Source organism: Phyllobates terribilis, unplaced genomic scaffold (genome assembly GCF_046119375.1).
Source record: "Phyllobates terribilis strain yellow unplaced genomic scaffold, ASM4611937v1 Scaffold_8__6_contigs__length_399053987, whole genome shotgun sequence".
Classification (NCBI taxonomy): domain Eukaryota; kingdom Metazoa; phylum Chordata; class Amphibia; order Anura; family Dendrobatidae; genus Phyllobates; species Phyllobates terribilis.
Genome location: NW_027362768.1, coordinates 6,509,126 through 6,527,122, shown reverse-complemented (window position 1 = coordinate 6,527,122; position 17,997 = coordinate 6,509,126). Strand labels below are relative to the sequence as shown.

The following is a 17,997-nucleotide window of genomic DNA, read 5'->3' as shown; positions in this document are numbered from 1 at the left end:
GTCTCTTGATGATTGATCACAAGTTCTCAATGGGATTAAGATCTGGGGAGTTTCCAGGCCATGGACCCAAAATCTCTATGTTTTGTTCCATGAGCCATTTAGTTATCACCTTTGCTTTATGGCAAGGTGCTCCATCATGCTGGAAAAGGCATTGTTGGGCGCCAAACTGCTCTTGGACAGTTGGGAGAAGTTGCTCTTGGAGGACATTCTGGTACCATTCTTTATTCATGGCTGTGTTTTTAGGCAAGACTGTGAGTGAGCCGATTCCCTTGGCTGAGAAGCAACCCCACACATGAATGGTTTCAGGATGCTTTACAGTTGGCATGAGACAAGACTGGTGGTAGCGCTCAACTCTTCTTCTCCGAATAAGCTGTTTTCCAGATGTCCCAAACAATCGAAAAGGGGATTCATCAGAGAAAATGACTTTGCCCCAGTCCTCAGCAGTCCACTCCCTGTACCTTTTGCAGAATATCAGTCGGTCCCTGATGTTTTTTCTGGAGAGAAGTGGCTTCTTTGCTGCCCTCCTTGAAACCAGCCCTTGCTCAATGAGTCTCCGCCTCACAGTGCGTGCAGAAGCACTCACACCAGCCTGCTGCCATTCCTGAGCAAGCTCGGCACTGCTGGTAGTCCGATCCCGCAGCTGAAACAGTTTTAAGATATGGTCCTGGCGCTTGCTGGTCTTTCTTGGGCGCCCTGGAGCCTTTTTGACAACAATGGAAGCTCTCTCCTTGAAGTTCTTGATGATGCGATAGATTGTTGACTGAGGTGCAATCTTTGCAGCTGCGATACTCTTCCCTGTTAGGCCATTTTTGTGCAGTGCAATGATGGCTGCACGTGTTTATTTAGAGATAACCATGGTTAACTGAAGAGAAACAATGATACCAAGAACCAGCCTCCTTTTAAAGTGTCCAGTGATGTCATTCTTACTTAATCATGACTGATTGATCGCCAGCCCTGTCCTCATCAACACCCACACCTGTGTTAATGGATCAATCACTAAAACAATGTTAGCTGCTCCTTTTAAGGCAGGACTGCAATGATGTTGAAATGTGTTTTGGGGGTTAAAGTTAATTTTCTGGGCAAATATTGACTTTGCAAGTACAGTAATTGCTGTTAAGCTGATCACTCTTTGACATTCAGGAGTATATGCAAATTGCCATTACAAAAAATGAAGCAGTAAACTTTGGAAAAATTACTATTTGTCTCATTCTCAATACTTTTGGCCATGACTGTAAAGCAAGCCCTTAGTATTGACAGATCAGAACGCTTCTCAATGCAAGTTCTCAGTATACTACATATGGATTGCCGAGTCCTAAAATGAAAAAGGGAAAATATGGCACGTTCAAGAACTTATTTTTTTTTAACAAGTGGATCTGGTGCCTTTCTCCAGCTGAAACACTAATGATAATGGAGCCGCCACTTCAACCTTGTGTAAACCATAGATTGACTACAGGTAAACGCTTACATCTTTACTTATTAGCAAATATCCATACATCTTCAAGAATCCTTCAAAGTAAGAAAATGCTTAAAAAGAATAGCTGTGGTGGATGAAAGTGAAATGCACATGCACCTATGTGTTCAGGGTCCAGGACATATTCTCTAGCCCTTGTGTAAAACTTCTTCCTCCGTGGAGGTTGCTGGACGCTCTGGAATGAGAAGAATACAGTCATCCCATGTTCTGAACTTCATTGATTTTCACAATGTCCCATAAAAAGCATGTAGATAAAGAGCTAGACATGACCTACTGACCGATAGCAGCGCTGGAGGGTGGAAGTTCAGTCATTTTGCATTATGTCGTTTGTTTCACATCCATGTTCCAAGTGAGATATGCAGAACAGTAAGTCACAGGCAAGGTGATATTAATGGCGCCGGCGGAGTGGTCTCACCCCCCTTGTGCTGTGGGAAGTTAGTTTCCCAACTTTATAGTTGGGGAAGGCACTTGGGTAACAATTCTATCCAGTTTTCCATTTGGGAGGAGGGCAGCTATAACTATGTAGTCCAGGTTCTCCTTCCTCACTGGCAGTATTGCCGCAAGTTCAGCTATTTTTAACACTGCTCACAGATTTCTACATGTAACCTAAGAAAAAAAAAAAAATCTTGTGTCTCATTTTGCAGAATACAAGAGTAGAAGTTGTAAAACGGAGGCTCCAAGTGATTACAAGGCATCTCCTGCCATGCCGTGGACTGCAGCCTCAGGAGAGAATATGAAGGACGGCCAGATTAAAACCATTCGTACCTGGACAGTATATGTTAAATAAATGCTACTGCTGCCCTCAGGGTCCACATGTGGTTTCACAGTACAAGTAAATCCAGAGTCGATATGCCTAAGGTGCTCTCACATTAGATGGTACGGCAGGTGAATGATCATATGTTGTATGGTATTACAATGCAATAGAAGCCCAAGGAAGGCATCAGGGATCCTGGACAGTGACCCAACAGGATGCTGAAAGGCAACGTCTGACATGTCGTCCATATTCTGTACAAAAAGTAAACTTGAATTTGAAGGAATTCTGGCACAAGTGGGAGACCCCTCTCCAAACATGATCATGTGGAGATGCTTGGTCCCGATGGGGGCATCCCTGCAGTGGCTTCTTATTTTATTTGTAGAGCAGGAAGCTCAGGTCCTAGTGTGTTAACGTTGGTGCTTTGGTCTGAGAGATGAGGTCAGACGAAGGTTTACATGGCTGCTTTGTCTATCTGTACGTACAGCTGCCTGACGCCAGCCTAAAAAAAAAAAAGAAAGGTATGTTTTAGATGATTTCTCTGATGACAAATCACATTAGAAAGCCCCAAAATGTAGTGTAAATAGACACTCCAGTTATTATTTTGACTTTCTCTTAGGGAGGGAGTCTCGGATCACCAGGCCCCACACACACAATGTAGGTCCTGACTTTTAACCACTGTTGAACTTATTTTGGACCTGTGCTTTCAGGGGCACAACATGGCCCAGTACCTGTGGATAATGATAATGTGGAAAGATTAAAAATAAAACCACAAGGTTTTTGTTTTCATTTAATGCAACTCTCCATTAAATATTTTTTTTACTTTAAAGGGAACCTATCAGTTGTATTAAACATCCTGAAGTGCCACCAATGCCTCAGTGTGGCTGAATCGCTTTCTAGACAGCCCCTTTGCAGAGGTTGCCTGGCTGGGTGGTAGGATGAGCAGCTACATTAGGCTGTGACACCTTCTCATACAGTGTCAGCAGCCAAGTGCTGAGAGCCTGAGATCATAGTGTACAATACACGCTGGGGAATATGGAGTAAGACTAATGCAAATGCACAAGTGCTAATATGCAAAGGACCATGACAAACCTGTGTGAAAATATTATGAGTCTGACTGAGAATCCAGCGGACGTCTGCCTCTGGTCCCACCACCAGTTTCAGGGTCCCAATATAAACATCAGTACAGAGAGTCCAGAAATGGGGGTCGTGTAGATGATAAACGCCCTGGAGCTGCAGCACCTGGAGAAAAATAAAAAAATAGACTAAAAATAATTACATGACCGTCCAAATGCCACATTAAACCCCAGTAGCAAAATTTTATTCTAACTCTACTAGTGACATCCGGTGAGTTGGCGAGGCGTCATGCACTATGACCCCTTCTTCTAATTCCATCTACAGTATATTATCACTTCTGACTTGTCACGGACATGACAAGTTTTCATGGACTGTAACAAATGGGTTGTGGTGCTCTGCAGAGACGGGACAGTCAGGGGAAGTAACATCCACAGTGGACGCTGCTCTGCGTAGCCCACAGCCCTGTATGGCAAATGGGAAGGGCACTGCCCATAGATCTGAACCAGATCTGTGCACATTCAATAGCTAGAGATGAACGCACAAAGCAGGATCAGAAGAAGGTGGCACAAGGCTTTATATACATGCACAATGATGTGGACGTGTATACTAACCCGCTGGTAACATTCAGGGAGCAGATTATCCAAGGCTGGGGGAGTTCTCTGCATGAGGATCCCAATTGACTGCTTAAGTAAAGGAATAACACTGGAAGGAAAAAACATTTTCTCAGATTAATCAAACATTTCTTCTATTCCCTGCACACTCCATAGAGAACAATCTACAGCAATCTGTTCTATAGTAGCCACCTGCAGACAACACCAGGAGTTTCCCCACTTATATAATACCTTTCTGGTGGCATTTGTTGGAGTCTTCCTGCAGAGGTATATATCTGGAAATTGTCCAGATCTACGTCTCCAATAGAAGGCAAAAAACAATTGTGGACAAAGCTGTAGAACAATAGTATCGGATCTGTACCAGAACCCCAGCAGATATTGTGGCCACATCTTGGCGGAGGTGTAGCTCAGCCCTTCCCAATACCGCTGGCATCATACTGTAACGCTAGGTACCAGAATGCACATTTATGTGGTTACCAAAATATGCTAAAAATATATACTTAGTTTTATCCCCATGCCATAGTTCGACACAGCTTTTATTTTACGGACAGTCAAATATTCTAATCTGATCCTCACATCTATCCTACACTAAACACAGATTATCCCTTACTTTTTATTTTGTATCTCAGCACTTCTCTATCTCATCATTTTCTTTTGTCTCATTTTACAATAAAAAAAAAGTAAGAAATATAAGATAACATATGATCTCAGCTAGAGGACGTACACCTCCACCTCCTTGTCTTGTGTGTGGCTGTCGGGCTACTGCCTACAGCACAAGCTTCCTGCAGCGACCTGTCCACAGCAGGACAGAAGATCATTAAGGCACTCCCCCTTGGTTAATGGGGCAGGACATCAGCCAACCACTGGCCAACTATGGAAGCGAGCAGCAGGAGAGTCTCAGCAGCATTTCTCCAAGACATAAATCCAAAATTGAAATTTACTTATGACTATGTGTCCTTCAATCTATATATATAAACCTACAAGCTGACACATAATCCAATATAAAAACCATTTATTTAAGTAGAATAAAAATTACATACAGACAAAATTATATAGAGGAAAAATGCCCAGAACATGGACGTCTGAGGGTAGGCAGGAAAATAATTAAATAAACAGGAGACACCATACATAATAATAGGCAGGAGTCAGAATATGCCAATCCTATATGGTTAGTAGTCAAATATAATTACTTAAAGTGCATAGTGCAATAAATATTCCCCCAAGTGGGTACATATATACAAAATATATACTCATAGAGCGAACCATATATATTAGTAGTAAATAGACCAATAGGATAGGAATAGCCACTGAATCACAGAGGTGTGTCGCAATGTAATGAATAAACTACCTGTCAGTCCCTCAGGGTCCACACAGATCCGACGCGCGTTTCGCCGATGGCTTTAACCAGGATATAGTGTAGAATGTAGAAGTGAAGTATATATAGAAGGATTAACCAATGAGGAAGTGGTCGTCGTCATGTGCCAGCATAGCGCTATGCTCTGAAGAGCCAATCACCGCCGCATCGGGGGACCGCGTCTCAATAGAGCGCGGTCTGCCAGAAGCGGCGGCATTGGCGTGCGTGTCAGTCTGGAACGTAAGTCCCGGAAGTGACGTGTGCGGAACATCCGGAATCAGGACTGGCTCAAAGAGAGAAGATAATGTAACAAAACTGCAGTGAATGTACATGTTATACGTGCCACAGTGAAACGCAGAACGAATTCTGATTAGGTGAGTATGAAGAATCATTGTGAAATACAGTGGAAAAGCAATATAAAGAATACACATAAGTGCAGATAAATCATTCTATTGGGAATATCACAAAGAGAAAAAAATAAAAATAAAAAATGAAAAATTAGATGTGTATGTGAATATGAAGTACTCTATAGTATATAACAGATGATTATATAAACTAATATACAAAAATAATATATGATGAGTAATAAATAAAATAAAAGTAAAATTAACTAAATTATATATAAAATAATATAAAATAATAAATAAATAATAAAAAATAGTTAATTAAAATAACATAACATGTGCCATATCAACCGAGTGATTGTATACAATTAATTGTTTTGGGTAGGGGCAGCCTAGCCAAACAAAGTGTGAAGTGATACATACATAAAACAGTATATTCGTGTCAAAAATTGTACACATATATGTGTTAACATGTACAGTATACAGTCCTTCACTAGATGGTCTTTGAACATGAATTGCTGGTGCGTTCATCCATAGCGTAGAGAAATCCGCACAGTTCCTCATAGGTAGATATATACAATAGGCGAAAGAACTACAGAAAGATGAAAAAACATAAAATGACTACAAAGAATACAACACACAGAATTAAAAACATATATAAAATATGGACCAATAAAAACCCAACAGAAACCAAAAATTACATAGAGAAATATAAGAGAATTATTATTATAAAGGAAGTGTTCAAAGAAAAGGGGCAAAACTATTGGATTCATTGAGCCCATTTGGAACCATTGTATCGAGGATAGTTATCCACTTTACTTCTTTTTGAGCCAAAGTCTTTTTCCAGTTCCCACCACGTATCCCCACATATACCCGATCTATCCCACTAACCTTAAGCAGAGAGGTATCACATCCGTGGTATCTCTTAAAATGAAAGGGGTAAAGTTTTTAATTCATCCAGATTCTCAGTTTCCCTGGCTGCTATAATGTCCAAGAAGTGTTCTCTCGTCCGTCTACGGAGCTCTCTAGTGGTCATCCCAATGTATATTTTGCCACAAGGGCATCCTGCACTGTAGATAACCCCTACTGTCGTACATGAGATGGTATGAGTAATTTTATACTCTTTAGTTTGATCCGCATTAGTGAATCCTTTTGTAGAGATAATATTTGGACAGGCAACACAGGACCCACAGGGTCTACAGCTCCATGCAGGGCCTTTTGATCCAAAGATATATATCTTATTGGGACCTTCTAAATGGCTATGAACTAATATGTCCCTTAAGTTCTGGGAACGCCTATATGTGACCATAGGGTTTCGGGAAATATGCGAGGAGAGTGCTTATCCAATTGAAGGATTTGCCAGTGCTTTTTCAGGGCATTCCACATTTCAACACTCCTGGCATTAAATGTTGAAATAAACCTCACTGTGTCAATTTCCTCAGTTTTACGTCGTTGGTATAATAGAGCCTTCCTTTTTGAGAATTTGGCTCTTCGGTAGCTCCTCTGTATGACTTGTTCACTGTAACCTCTACTCCTAAATCTCTCTTTGAGTTCAATTGCCTGTCTCTCAAAGGTTATGTCATTAGAACAAATTCGACGCATCCTCAAAAATTGTCCCGTAGGGATACTGTTTATCAGATTCCTTGGATGTGATGAGCTTGCGTGGAGAAGAGTATTTACTGCTGTGGGCTTTCGAAAAACATCGGTTTGAATGTATCCATCCGAATCAACCTTCAACAAAACATCTAAGAATTCAATGTTTTGTCTCCCAATTTTAAAAGTAAGAGTGATATTCAGGTCATTGAGATTCAGAGTAGAGATGAGCTGGGCGACCTCTTCATCCAAGCCCTGCCATAGAAAGAAAATGTCATCAATATAACTACCCCGGTACAGAATCTGATCGACATTCTGCACTGGGTTAGTTATGAAGATCCCTCTCTCCCACCACCCCAGGAACAGATTAGCATAAGAGGGGGCACATGCCGCCCCCATTGCTGTCCCCTGGAGCTGTTGGAAGGACTCTCCGTATAGAAAAAAATTGTGGCTCAAGGAAAATTGTAATAGCTCAATTACAAGGTCGCACATCTCACCTTCCACATCCGACATCTCCAAAAACTCCCTTGTCGCTCTAATCCCATCCTCATGGCGAATAGATGTATAACGCGACTCCACGTCACAAGTCACCATGGTGACATTCTCATCTACCTGTATCCCATCTATTTTCCTAAGGAAATCTGCGGTATCTTTAAGGTAAGATGGTAGTGTTTCTACCAGTTGGCGGAGTATGTGATCAATAAATCTACAGATCGGCTCACAGAAATTTTGTATGCCGGACACTATGGGCCTTCCCGGAGGGGTGATCAAGTTCTTATGTATCTTCGGAAGATGATAAAAGGTAGCGATCCGTGGGTTCTTGTTATATAAACATTCTGATTCTTGTTTAGATAGTGTTCCCCTCGACACTGCCTCAGATAATACGGACGCAAGTAGGTTCTGGAACTTCGATAAGGGATTAAAGGTAAGTTTTTTGTATGTGGTTGGGTCCCCCAGGTGTTTCTTAACCTCCTTTTCATATTTCATGATGGGCCACAATACCACATTTCCACCCTTATCGGAGGGTTTTATTACTATGTCCCGAAAGTTATTTAGGTCATCAATTGCCCTTCTCTCCTTTCTACTACAATTGTCATAAGGTAGTGAAACAGGTATATTTTTAAATTCCTCAGTCACCAATTGTACAAATAGATCAATATTCGGGTACATGGAAAGAGGGGGAAATTTTGGGGATTTAGGTATAATGGAGTCAGGTAACTTACATGTTCTTGATTCAGTCTGCTCATGGAGAAGGCCTTGGAGGGTCTCTATGGCTTCATGTTCTTCTATGGTAGGAAACATGTGAGGATCAATATGTTTGTGAAACATTTTTTTAAAAATCAATTTACGGGCACATAAATGGAGGTCTTTTAATGCCGTAGAAAAATCAAAATTACATGAGGGCGAAAAAGAAAGACCCCTCCCCAAAATATCAATCTGAGGTTGAGTTAGGATATGTTTGGATAGATTGATTACCTTTAGATTGGTGTTGGATGCTCCTTTTTCATTTGTGAATCCACCTCTAGGAGTATTTTTACGTGAGCCACGACCTTTTTGACCCCATCTCGTGTTATAGCTATATCTTGAAGAGGAAGACTCATTGGATTCATTATCGGTGGAGACCATGGATGATACTGACACTTTCCGTTCTCCCTGGGCAGTTGCAAATTTCCTTTTATATATCTTATCGTTTTCTTTGTCCTGTAAATCACGATGATATTATGTGGTTTTAGTAGTCTTGATTTGTTTTTCCCAGGTCGTGAATAGATCATCAGTTTCACTATTAAATTTTTCAAAATCGTTCTGAGATACCAAAGATTTTAATTGCTCCTGTAGGGAGTCAATTTCTTGGTCAGTTTCGGTCATAGTGGTTCCATTTTTCTTAATAATCAAACGAAGGAATTTACCCGAACATTCATTACATATTGCCTCCCATTGTGAAGTAAAATCAGTGTCCTCTTTGCCATATGATGGGAAAACTTGAACTCTAAGTCCTCTTGTTATTAAACTTTCTTCCACATATCTCTGTAAAGTAAATTTGTTCCACCATACCTTGATACGGCGGTGGTATAGAAGTTTCAATTTTTGTTTGAGATCACGAGTATTTTTTTGGTCACTAATTTCGGTCTGGGAATTTTTTCCTCTGAAAACAGACACGGCTTGATCATGCTATGTCGCCTCTTTGGCGTGTAAATCCATATTAGACAAAAAATTCTGTAAAAATACAGGGAATAAATAAATCCAAAATTGAAAGTTACTTATGACTATGTGTCCTTCAATCTATATATAAACCTACAAGCTGACACATAATCCAATGTAAAAAACATTTATTTAAGTAGAATAAAAATTACATACAGACAAAATTATATAGAGGAAAAATGCCCAGAACATGGGCGTTTGAGGGTAGGCAGGAAAATAATTAAATAAACAGGAGACACCATACATAATAATAGGCAGGAGTCAGAATATGCCAATCCTATATGGTTAGTAGTCAAATATAATTACTTAAAGTGCATAGTGCAATAAATATTCCCCCAAGTGGGTACATATATACAAAATATATACTCATAGAGTGAACCATATATATTAGTAGTAAATAGACCAATAGGATAGGAATAGCCAACTATTTTTTATTATTTATTTATTATTTTGTATTATTTTATATATAATTTAGTTAATTTTATTTTTATTTTATTTATTACTCATCATATATTATTTTTGTATATTAGTTTATATAATCATCTGTTATATACTATAGAGTACTTCATATTCACATACACATCTAATTTTTCATTTTTTATTTTTAGTTTTTTCTCTTTGTGATATTCCCAATAGAATGATTTATTTGCACTTATATGTATTCTTTATATTGCTTTTCCACTTTATTTCACAATGATTCTTCATACTCACCTACGCCGAATTCGTTCTGCGTTTCACTGTGGCACGCATAACATGTACATTCACTGCAGTTCTGTTACGTTATCTTCTCTCTTTGCGGCCAGTCCTGATTCCGGATGTTCCGCACACGTCACTTCCGGGACTTGCGTTCCAGACTGACACGCACGCCAATGCCGCCGCTTCTGGCAGACCGCGCTATATTGAGACGCGGTCCCCCGATGCGGCGGTGATTGGCTCTTCAGAGCATAGCGCTATGCTGGCACATGACCACGACCACTTCCTCATTGGTTAATCCTTCTATATATACTTCACTTCCACATTCTACACTATATCCTGGTTAAAGCCATCGGCGAAACGCGCGTCGGATCTGTGTGGACCCTGAGGGACTGACAGGTAGTTTATTCATTACATTGTGACACACCTCTGTGATTCAGTGGCTATTCCTATCCTATTGGTCTATTTACTACTAATATATATGGTTCACTCTATGAGTATATATTTTGTATATATGTACTCACTTGGGGGAATATTTATTGCACTATGCACTTTAAGTAATTATATTTGACTACTAACCATATAGGATTGGCATATTCTGACTCCTGCCTATTATTATGTATGGTGTCTCCTGTTTATTTAATTATTTTCCTGCCTACCCTCAGACGTCCATGTTCTGGGCATTTTTCCTCTATATAATTTTGTCTGTATGTAATTTTTATTCTACTTAAATAAATGGTTTTTATATTGGATTATGTGTCATCTTGTAGGTTTATATATTTCTCCAAGAAAGTTTTAGGATTATTGAGAAAATGCCGCAGACTAACTAACAAGCAGTAAGGACAAATATATCTCCAGTCTTAATGTAACGTTCATTTCTAGGTTTAATGTTCCCTGAGAAGTCACAGACAGAGGAGGAGCCCTTGACCTTGGCAGATGGGAGACCATGTGGGCCTATTTTTAGTTCTACTTCCACATTTGATACATTGTTTCTCTCTTGCACATCTGTTCTGGGGAAGGATTTCAAAACTGGCCTGCTGTGCCCCAGGCACAAGTATGTACACAGGTCAGGAGACCCCCGGCCCGGAGAGACCAATGCCCCGTGCACCCGGCCCTTCCAAGGCTCCATGCAGCACCCTCTCACCCTATTTAAAGAGGACCTGTCATCAGGACAAGTTTCCAGTTTTAGCTCTTACTTTATTCCAGCTGATCCCCTGAGTGTGCAGTTTTTCCTTTTATTAAAATTGCCATACAGTTCCAAAGATATGGGGCCTTTTTATATAATGCAAATTTTTCTGGTTTTCATTAAGGGGGCAGTGCTTCCAGGATAATGATGCAGCGCAACCTAAAGACACGCCCTCAGAGGATCTGTGACCACGCCCCCTTGGTAAAGGTTAGAAAAATTGTACAAAAAAAAAAAAGAAGAGCAAAGCCTGCAGTCTGCCCACATTTTACCTGGTGACAGGCCCTGTATAAAAAATTGGGAATTAAAAGAAATGGCATTCCCTGCATGATGCATCACAGGCCCCATTCTGGCAGTACACTGCCCTGCTGTACGCATGGACCCTAATTTGAAAGTGTAACTATCATTTTCTAAAACTTTATATATTATAGGCACTGGATTATGTTGCAGATCAGTGGGCGTCTGGGTCCTGAGACCCCCATCAAGTGGTGTAAACGCTGCTCTGAAGTGCCCAGCTCCTGCATGAGAGGCGTAAGGGCTCAATATTAGGCGTATGGGTCCGTACATTCACTCTCACAGAGCAGTGTACAGACAGACTTACTATTGAGCCCGTACAGCACTCTGTGCATGTCAGAGACGTGTTCTGACCAATCAGTGGGGGTCTCAGCACCCGGGCCCCTTCCAATCTGCCACATTATGCAGCCCTTAATAAAAATTTTAACCAAATGACAGTTAAAGTATTGTCTACGCTACATAAGGCAAGAAAAGAAAAACCTGTCCGCTCCTGCAAAATCTATATTTAAAGAGACGCTGACATTTTCTAAAGTGGATTTGCCATCATTGCGGTGGGGAGAGGAGAGTGCAGCTGCTGAGCTCCTGTACAGCGGCTTCCTTGCACAGCAGGTGTCAGTGCTCCGCTGTGCAGGGTAAAAACAGTGGAATGGTTAAAGTGCTGATTCTATGCTGCGGCTCCTTTATTCTCAGGATCCCGGGCTGAACATGGAGCCAAATGGATCACAAAGTGATGGTATATTTTAGGGAACAGTGATCGCTTTGAGAGATGTGGAAGACCAAGGATAAAATTTCTGTCCACCATTGATGGATATGAAGTACCCTTATAAGTTTCAAGAAGAGGGTCTGCAGTATCTGAGGGGGCAATATGAGGTGTTGCAGGAGCTAGGACACACTGAATGTTACAAAGAATAGGAGAGGACATTAGACGGCATAGGAGAAGAAAATTACACGCAGTCGGATTATTTAAAGAGATATTCTGATTCAGTGTTGTAGTCCCTTCACAGTTTTCCGTGTGCAGTGGCTCCCGGCCGTTCAGGACCTGCAGCCGGCCCTATTTACCAAAATGAGCCCGAGCTTCTGTTCTCCTGTGGATCGATTGGTCAAGGGCTGCTGTGCAGGGAAAGACTGAAGGGGCTCAGCCCATGATTACTGCAGGTATAGATGGACTAGACATCACTACTGCAGGTACAGATGGACTAGACATCACTACTGCAGGTACAGATGGACTAGACATCGCTTCTGCAGGTACAGATGGACTAGACATCACTACTGCAGGTACAGATGGACCAGACATCACTACAGCAGGTACAGATGGACTAGACATCACTACAGCAGGTACAGATGGACTAGACATCACTACTGCAGGTACAGATGGACTAGACATCACTACTGCAGGTACAGATGGACTAGACATCACTAACGCAGGTACAGATGGACCAGACATCACTACAGCAGGTACACATGGACCAGACATCACTACAGCAGGTACAGATGGACCAGACATCACTACAGCAGGTACACATGGACCAGACATCACTACAGCAGATACAGATGGACCAGACATCACTACTGCAGGTACACATGGACTAGACATCTGACACGCCCCCTGGGCAGTGGGGGTTATTCGGGAGACCGGCCCTCTTTAGGTTCTTGGGAAGGGGGATATCACGTCGGCTGGCCCGTGCCCGTGGCCCAGGGCGGTCAACAAAAAGAAAGCGGGGAGAAAGGGGAAGGGATTCTTTTGGGGTAGTTCGTGACGCCACCTGTGGTGCCTGATGAAGGTCACCAGCGCTGCGACAGTCCTCCGAGGCCGGTGAAGCGCCCCCGGGGCCATGGGGTACACGGCAGCCGGGCCCTCAGATGCTTGGGGAATATCACGGTGGCTGGCTCGGTCCGTGGCCCAGGGCGGTCAACAAAAATGGGGAATGGTTATATTTATAGGGGTTTTAAAATAGTTTGTGACACCACCTACGGTATCTGGTAATGGGTTATCAGCACTGCGACAGTCCGCTGAGGCAGATGTTAGGGGCAACTTCAATGGGACGGCTCCCCGCAGGTGGAGCAGGCCTCAGGGCAGCATAAAAGTGTAGATGGATGATGGAAGCAGGAGAGAGATAGCAGGACGGTCCCGGAGGAAGTACGGGCACACACACAGGGGTAAACTTCAATACCTTTACTGGTGGTGATGCAGGTACGGTCCAGGGTACTCAGGGCGAAGGGTGCATTTCTGGACTCTCCCCAGTGAGCGGGTGTAGGGCCTCCTGATCTGTGTCTCTGACTCTCTATGCTTCGGGCCTGCCTGGAGCTAGGCCTGGCTTGGCTACTGCTTCCTTCTTCTACCTGCTGACCTGGCGTTAGGGTTTTCTCCTGGTTCCCACTATTCCTGGTCGCTGGAGCCTTTGTGGTACCTAACCCTGTTGCTGTAGTCAGCGTTTGGTTAACCTGGGACTTGTAGTTCTCCAGGGATTCCGGTTGTTCCTACTGGGCATAAAGGACCCTGTAGGCGCGGACCTGGTGTCTGGTGTATGGTTTCGGGGTGAGCTGGTTATGCTCCTCTGCCCCCGGTATTACTCCTTGTTACTCCTTGCCTTCTAATCCGCTCCAGGCTCTCACTGGCCAGACTAGCCCGCAGCTTGGGCCTAGCCTGGCCTTCAGCCACACAGACTTCAGCTTGTCTGGAGCTGCAGCATCGTGTCACACTGTCTGCTTCCCACTGACTGACTTCCTGAACTCCACCCCCCAGTATTTATATACCTGACAGGGCTCCATCTAGTCGATTTGGGTGGAGGTGTCTGCATGTATTGAGGCCACTGGGGAGAATTCCATCCATGCACCCCTCTGGGATCTGTGGCACCAGTGCGCAGCAGGGCGCCACATTCCCCCCTAGAAAAACTCAGTACTCCTGGACTGAAGCAATTTTCAAAACAGGTTAACAATAACTCTTCCCTTTATCGCAGGCACTTTTCTTGAACGTTGCAAAAACATAATCAATAATACACATATATACAATAGTTAAACTTTTTGAGCAAATGTCAGCGAGTCCCCTAACAGGGTGTCCATTTCACTGCATAGGTACCTTTAGAGGCACTCCAGGGAGTGCAATTATGTACAAGGAAACAGTTTGTGGGCTGCACACGCACATTAGCAGCAACACAACTTTACGTTCTGCAATGACCAGTTTTGATGAGATTCCTCCTCGGGTTTGTCCCTCTCATCTGGCTAAGCTGGCTTGTGGGGGACATGCTCCAAATCCCCAACGAAGGTCCTGGGCGGGCTGCAGGACTGGTGTAGGACCACTGGTTTGGCCACGCCAAGCAGGTTTTAGTGGTGGTGGTCTTGTGAAAACCACCAGGGGGCACCTCAGGAGGTGCAAACTATGTACAATGGTGGGACCGCTCATAGTTCACAGACTACAAGTTCAGGTTACATGCGAGCTACCGGGAAACTAGTAGCTCAAGGGCGCCCCCTCCTGGGCTGCGCCTGATTATGGGAGGTGGGTGACCTGTCCTGGTCATCCTCCCGTTCAGTTAGGGTGTCCTGTTCCAACAGTTCCCTCACCCTCTGAACATTTTAGGGCATGCTGTAGAGCCATGGGCACCTTCCGTGCCACAGCTCCTGCTGGTGCGGCGACTGCTTCTGCCTGAGCAGCACTGGACGAAGTTACTCCTGCGGGGGCATTGTCGAGGGCCGCGGCGTTCTGCTGGGCTTCGGACATCGTTGCGCCCCCCTAGTGAACCGTGGCCTACCTTCTTTACTTTTTTTCCGGTAGGCCGCAGCTCCGCAGGCGACGGTCACCTTCCAGGACCTTGCGTCGCTCGCGTCTGAGGTCAGGGCGCTCACTGGACTCCTTCCAGGACCTTGCGCTTCCAGGCTCGTCGTCGCCATGTGGGGCGTGTACGGGGCTTCGTGCACTTCAGCAGGTACGCCTCTCAGTTTCCCGCAGTTACGCCCTTCTTCCCACGCGGCAACACAGTAATGGCGGTGATCTTCACCACAGTTAAACACACAGTTCTTATTAAAGGTGCACAGTACCCGGTGGCAACGGGCACAATACTCCATCGTTGCAGCGGGCACGAAATCCTGTTCGTGATGCCAGAAGTTGACGCACCCCCGGGGCCGAGGGGTACTCGGCAGCCGGGCCCTCAGATGCTTGGGGAATATCACGGTGGCTGGCCCGGTCCGTGGGCCAGGGCGGTCAACAAAAATGGGGAATGATTATATTTATAGGGGTTTTAGAATAGTTTGTGACGCCACCTGCTGTATCTGGTAATGGGTTACCAGCGCTGCGACAGTCCGCTGAGGCACATGTTAGGGGCAGCTTCGATGGGACAGCTCCCCGCATGTGGAGCAGGCCTCAGGGCAGCGTAATAGTGTAGATGGATGATGGAAGCAGGAGAGAGACGGCAGGACGGTTCCGGAGGAAGTACGGGCACACACACAGGGGTAAACTTCAATACCTTTACTGGTGGTGATGCAGGTACAGTCCAGGGTACTCAGGGCGAAGGGTGCATTTCTGGACTCTCCCCAGTCAGCGGGTGTAGGGCCTCCTGATCTGTGTCTCTGACTCGCTATGCTTCGGGCCTGCCTGGAGCTAGGCCTGGCTTGTTTACTGCTTCCTTCTTCTACCTGCTGACCTGGCGTTAGGGTTTTCTCCTGGTTCCCACTATTCCTGGTCACTGGAGCCTTTGTGGTACCTAACCCTGTTGCTGTAGTCAGCGTTTGGTTAACCTGGGACTTGTAATTCTCCAGGGATTCCGTTTGTTCCTACTGGGCATAAAGGACCCTGTAGGCGCGGACCCGGTGTCCGGTGTATGGTTTCGGGGTGAGCTGGTTATGCTCCTCTGCCCCCGGTATTACTCCTTGTTACTCCTTGCCTTCTAATCCGCTCCAGGCTCTCACTGGCCAGACTAGCCCGCAGCTTGGGCCTAGCCTGGCCTTCAGCCACACAGACTTCAGCTTGTCTGGAGCTGCAGCATCGTGTCACACGCACTGCTTCCCACTGACTGACTTCCTGAACTCCACCCCCCAGTATTTATATACCTGGCAGGGCTCCATCTAGTGGACTTGGGTGGAGGTGTCTGCATGTATTGAGGCCACTGGGGAGAATTCCATCCATGCACCCCTCTGGGATCTGTGGCTCCAGTGTGCAGCAGGGCGCCACACCGGTGTTCGGGCAGCTTAGTTGGTGCGACTCCCCACAGGTGGAGCGGGGCCTCAGGGCAGCTTAAGTGTAGGACAGATGGTGGGTGAGGTGCTGCGGAGGAAAATAACAGACGGAGTCGGTGGTTTTGAAGTCATCCGAGTCTTTACTCAATTGTTTAGCTCAGAGCTTCTCTCTGCTGTCACACGGCGAGCTGCGGCCGCTAGGATGGGGCTCAGCACTTTCCAGGTAGTTCAGGAGCACCCGTCAGGACACCGCTCAAGTGTGTTCCTCTCTCTCTCTCTCGATCAACTTCTCCTGCCTTGAGTCCCCCACTGAGTCCCGCTAGGGTACTGCGATGTCCCTATGGGTAACATGTAGTTCCCGGACCGACTGGGTGCCACTTTTGTTCAGTGACTTGTGGTGAGATCGTGGCGTAAGGCCGGGTCCCTCTCTATAAACTCAGATTAGGGCATACAGGTGGCGACTCCCCTCCGTCCGTATCCCCCTGGGATCCACAAAAGCCTCCGAATTTTTCCGACAGAGACGTGAAGTGCAAAGCCAGATCGGGGACTGGTTACCCCTCTTGCGGCAGGGTCCCGTTGGCTAAGCCAGATTAGGGTATACAGGTGGCGACTCCACTCTGTCCGTATCCCCCTGGGATCCTTTCGCTTGTGGAGCCAATCTCCTCTGCTCCCCTTCTGGGCCTTCTTTCCTGGGACCCGTACCGGGACAGAGCCGTCAGTCACTCTGCCCCGTTCCCCGTCTCGAGGCCTGAGACCGGGGACCGTGGACCCTCAGCCTGCTGCAGCCTTGTGCTGACCGCCGTCCAAAGACCCACAACCAAAGACCTTGTACTAAGATGGCCTCCAGTTATATAGTAATCTGGTATGTGCTTAGGTAAGTGCTTCCTCCACCCTCACTCACTATGTGGTTCCCCCTAACTATGGTTCCCCCCAAATCTCCATTCAGGACCGGGGTGGCACTATGGTTCTTTATCCCCCCTTCAGAACTGGAGTGGTGTAGTGTTGAGTGTGTGATTGGGGTCCTGAGAGGCACTCCATCCTTACCTGGAAGAGGAGATACCACACCTCTTTGTGAGGTGCAGTTCCCCCATGGCGACTGAACCCTCAGGGGCACCACACATCACTACTGCAGGTACAGATGGACTAGACATCACTACTGCAGATACAGATGGACTAGACATCACTACTGCAGGTACAGATGGACCAGACATCGCTACTGCAGGTACACATGGACCAGACATCATTACGGCAGGTACAGATG

At 45.1% G+C, this 17,997-nt stretch overlaps 1 protein-coding gene across 1 annotated transcript in view; it reads right to left on the bottom strand.

The window, feature by feature from the left end:
* Positions 1 to 1,359: 1,359 nt before the first annotated feature.
* Positions 1,360 to 17,997, bottom strand: part of LOC141156635 (zinc transporter 7-like) — a 30,043-nt gene continuing 13,405 nt past the window's right edge. The window contains exons 3-5 of the mRNA XM_073642825.1: positions 3,911 to 4,001; positions 3,315 to 3,464; positions 1,360 to 2,724 (exon numbers count right to left, since the gene is read on the bottom strand). Of these exons, the coding sequence (XP_073498926.1) occupies positions 2,677 to 2,724; positions 3,315 to 3,464; positions 3,911 to 4,001 (289 nt within the window). The 3' untranslated portion in view covers positions 1,360 to 2,676. The remainder of the gene's footprint in view (positions 2,725 to 3,314; positions 3,465 to 3,910; positions 4,002 to 17,997) is intronic.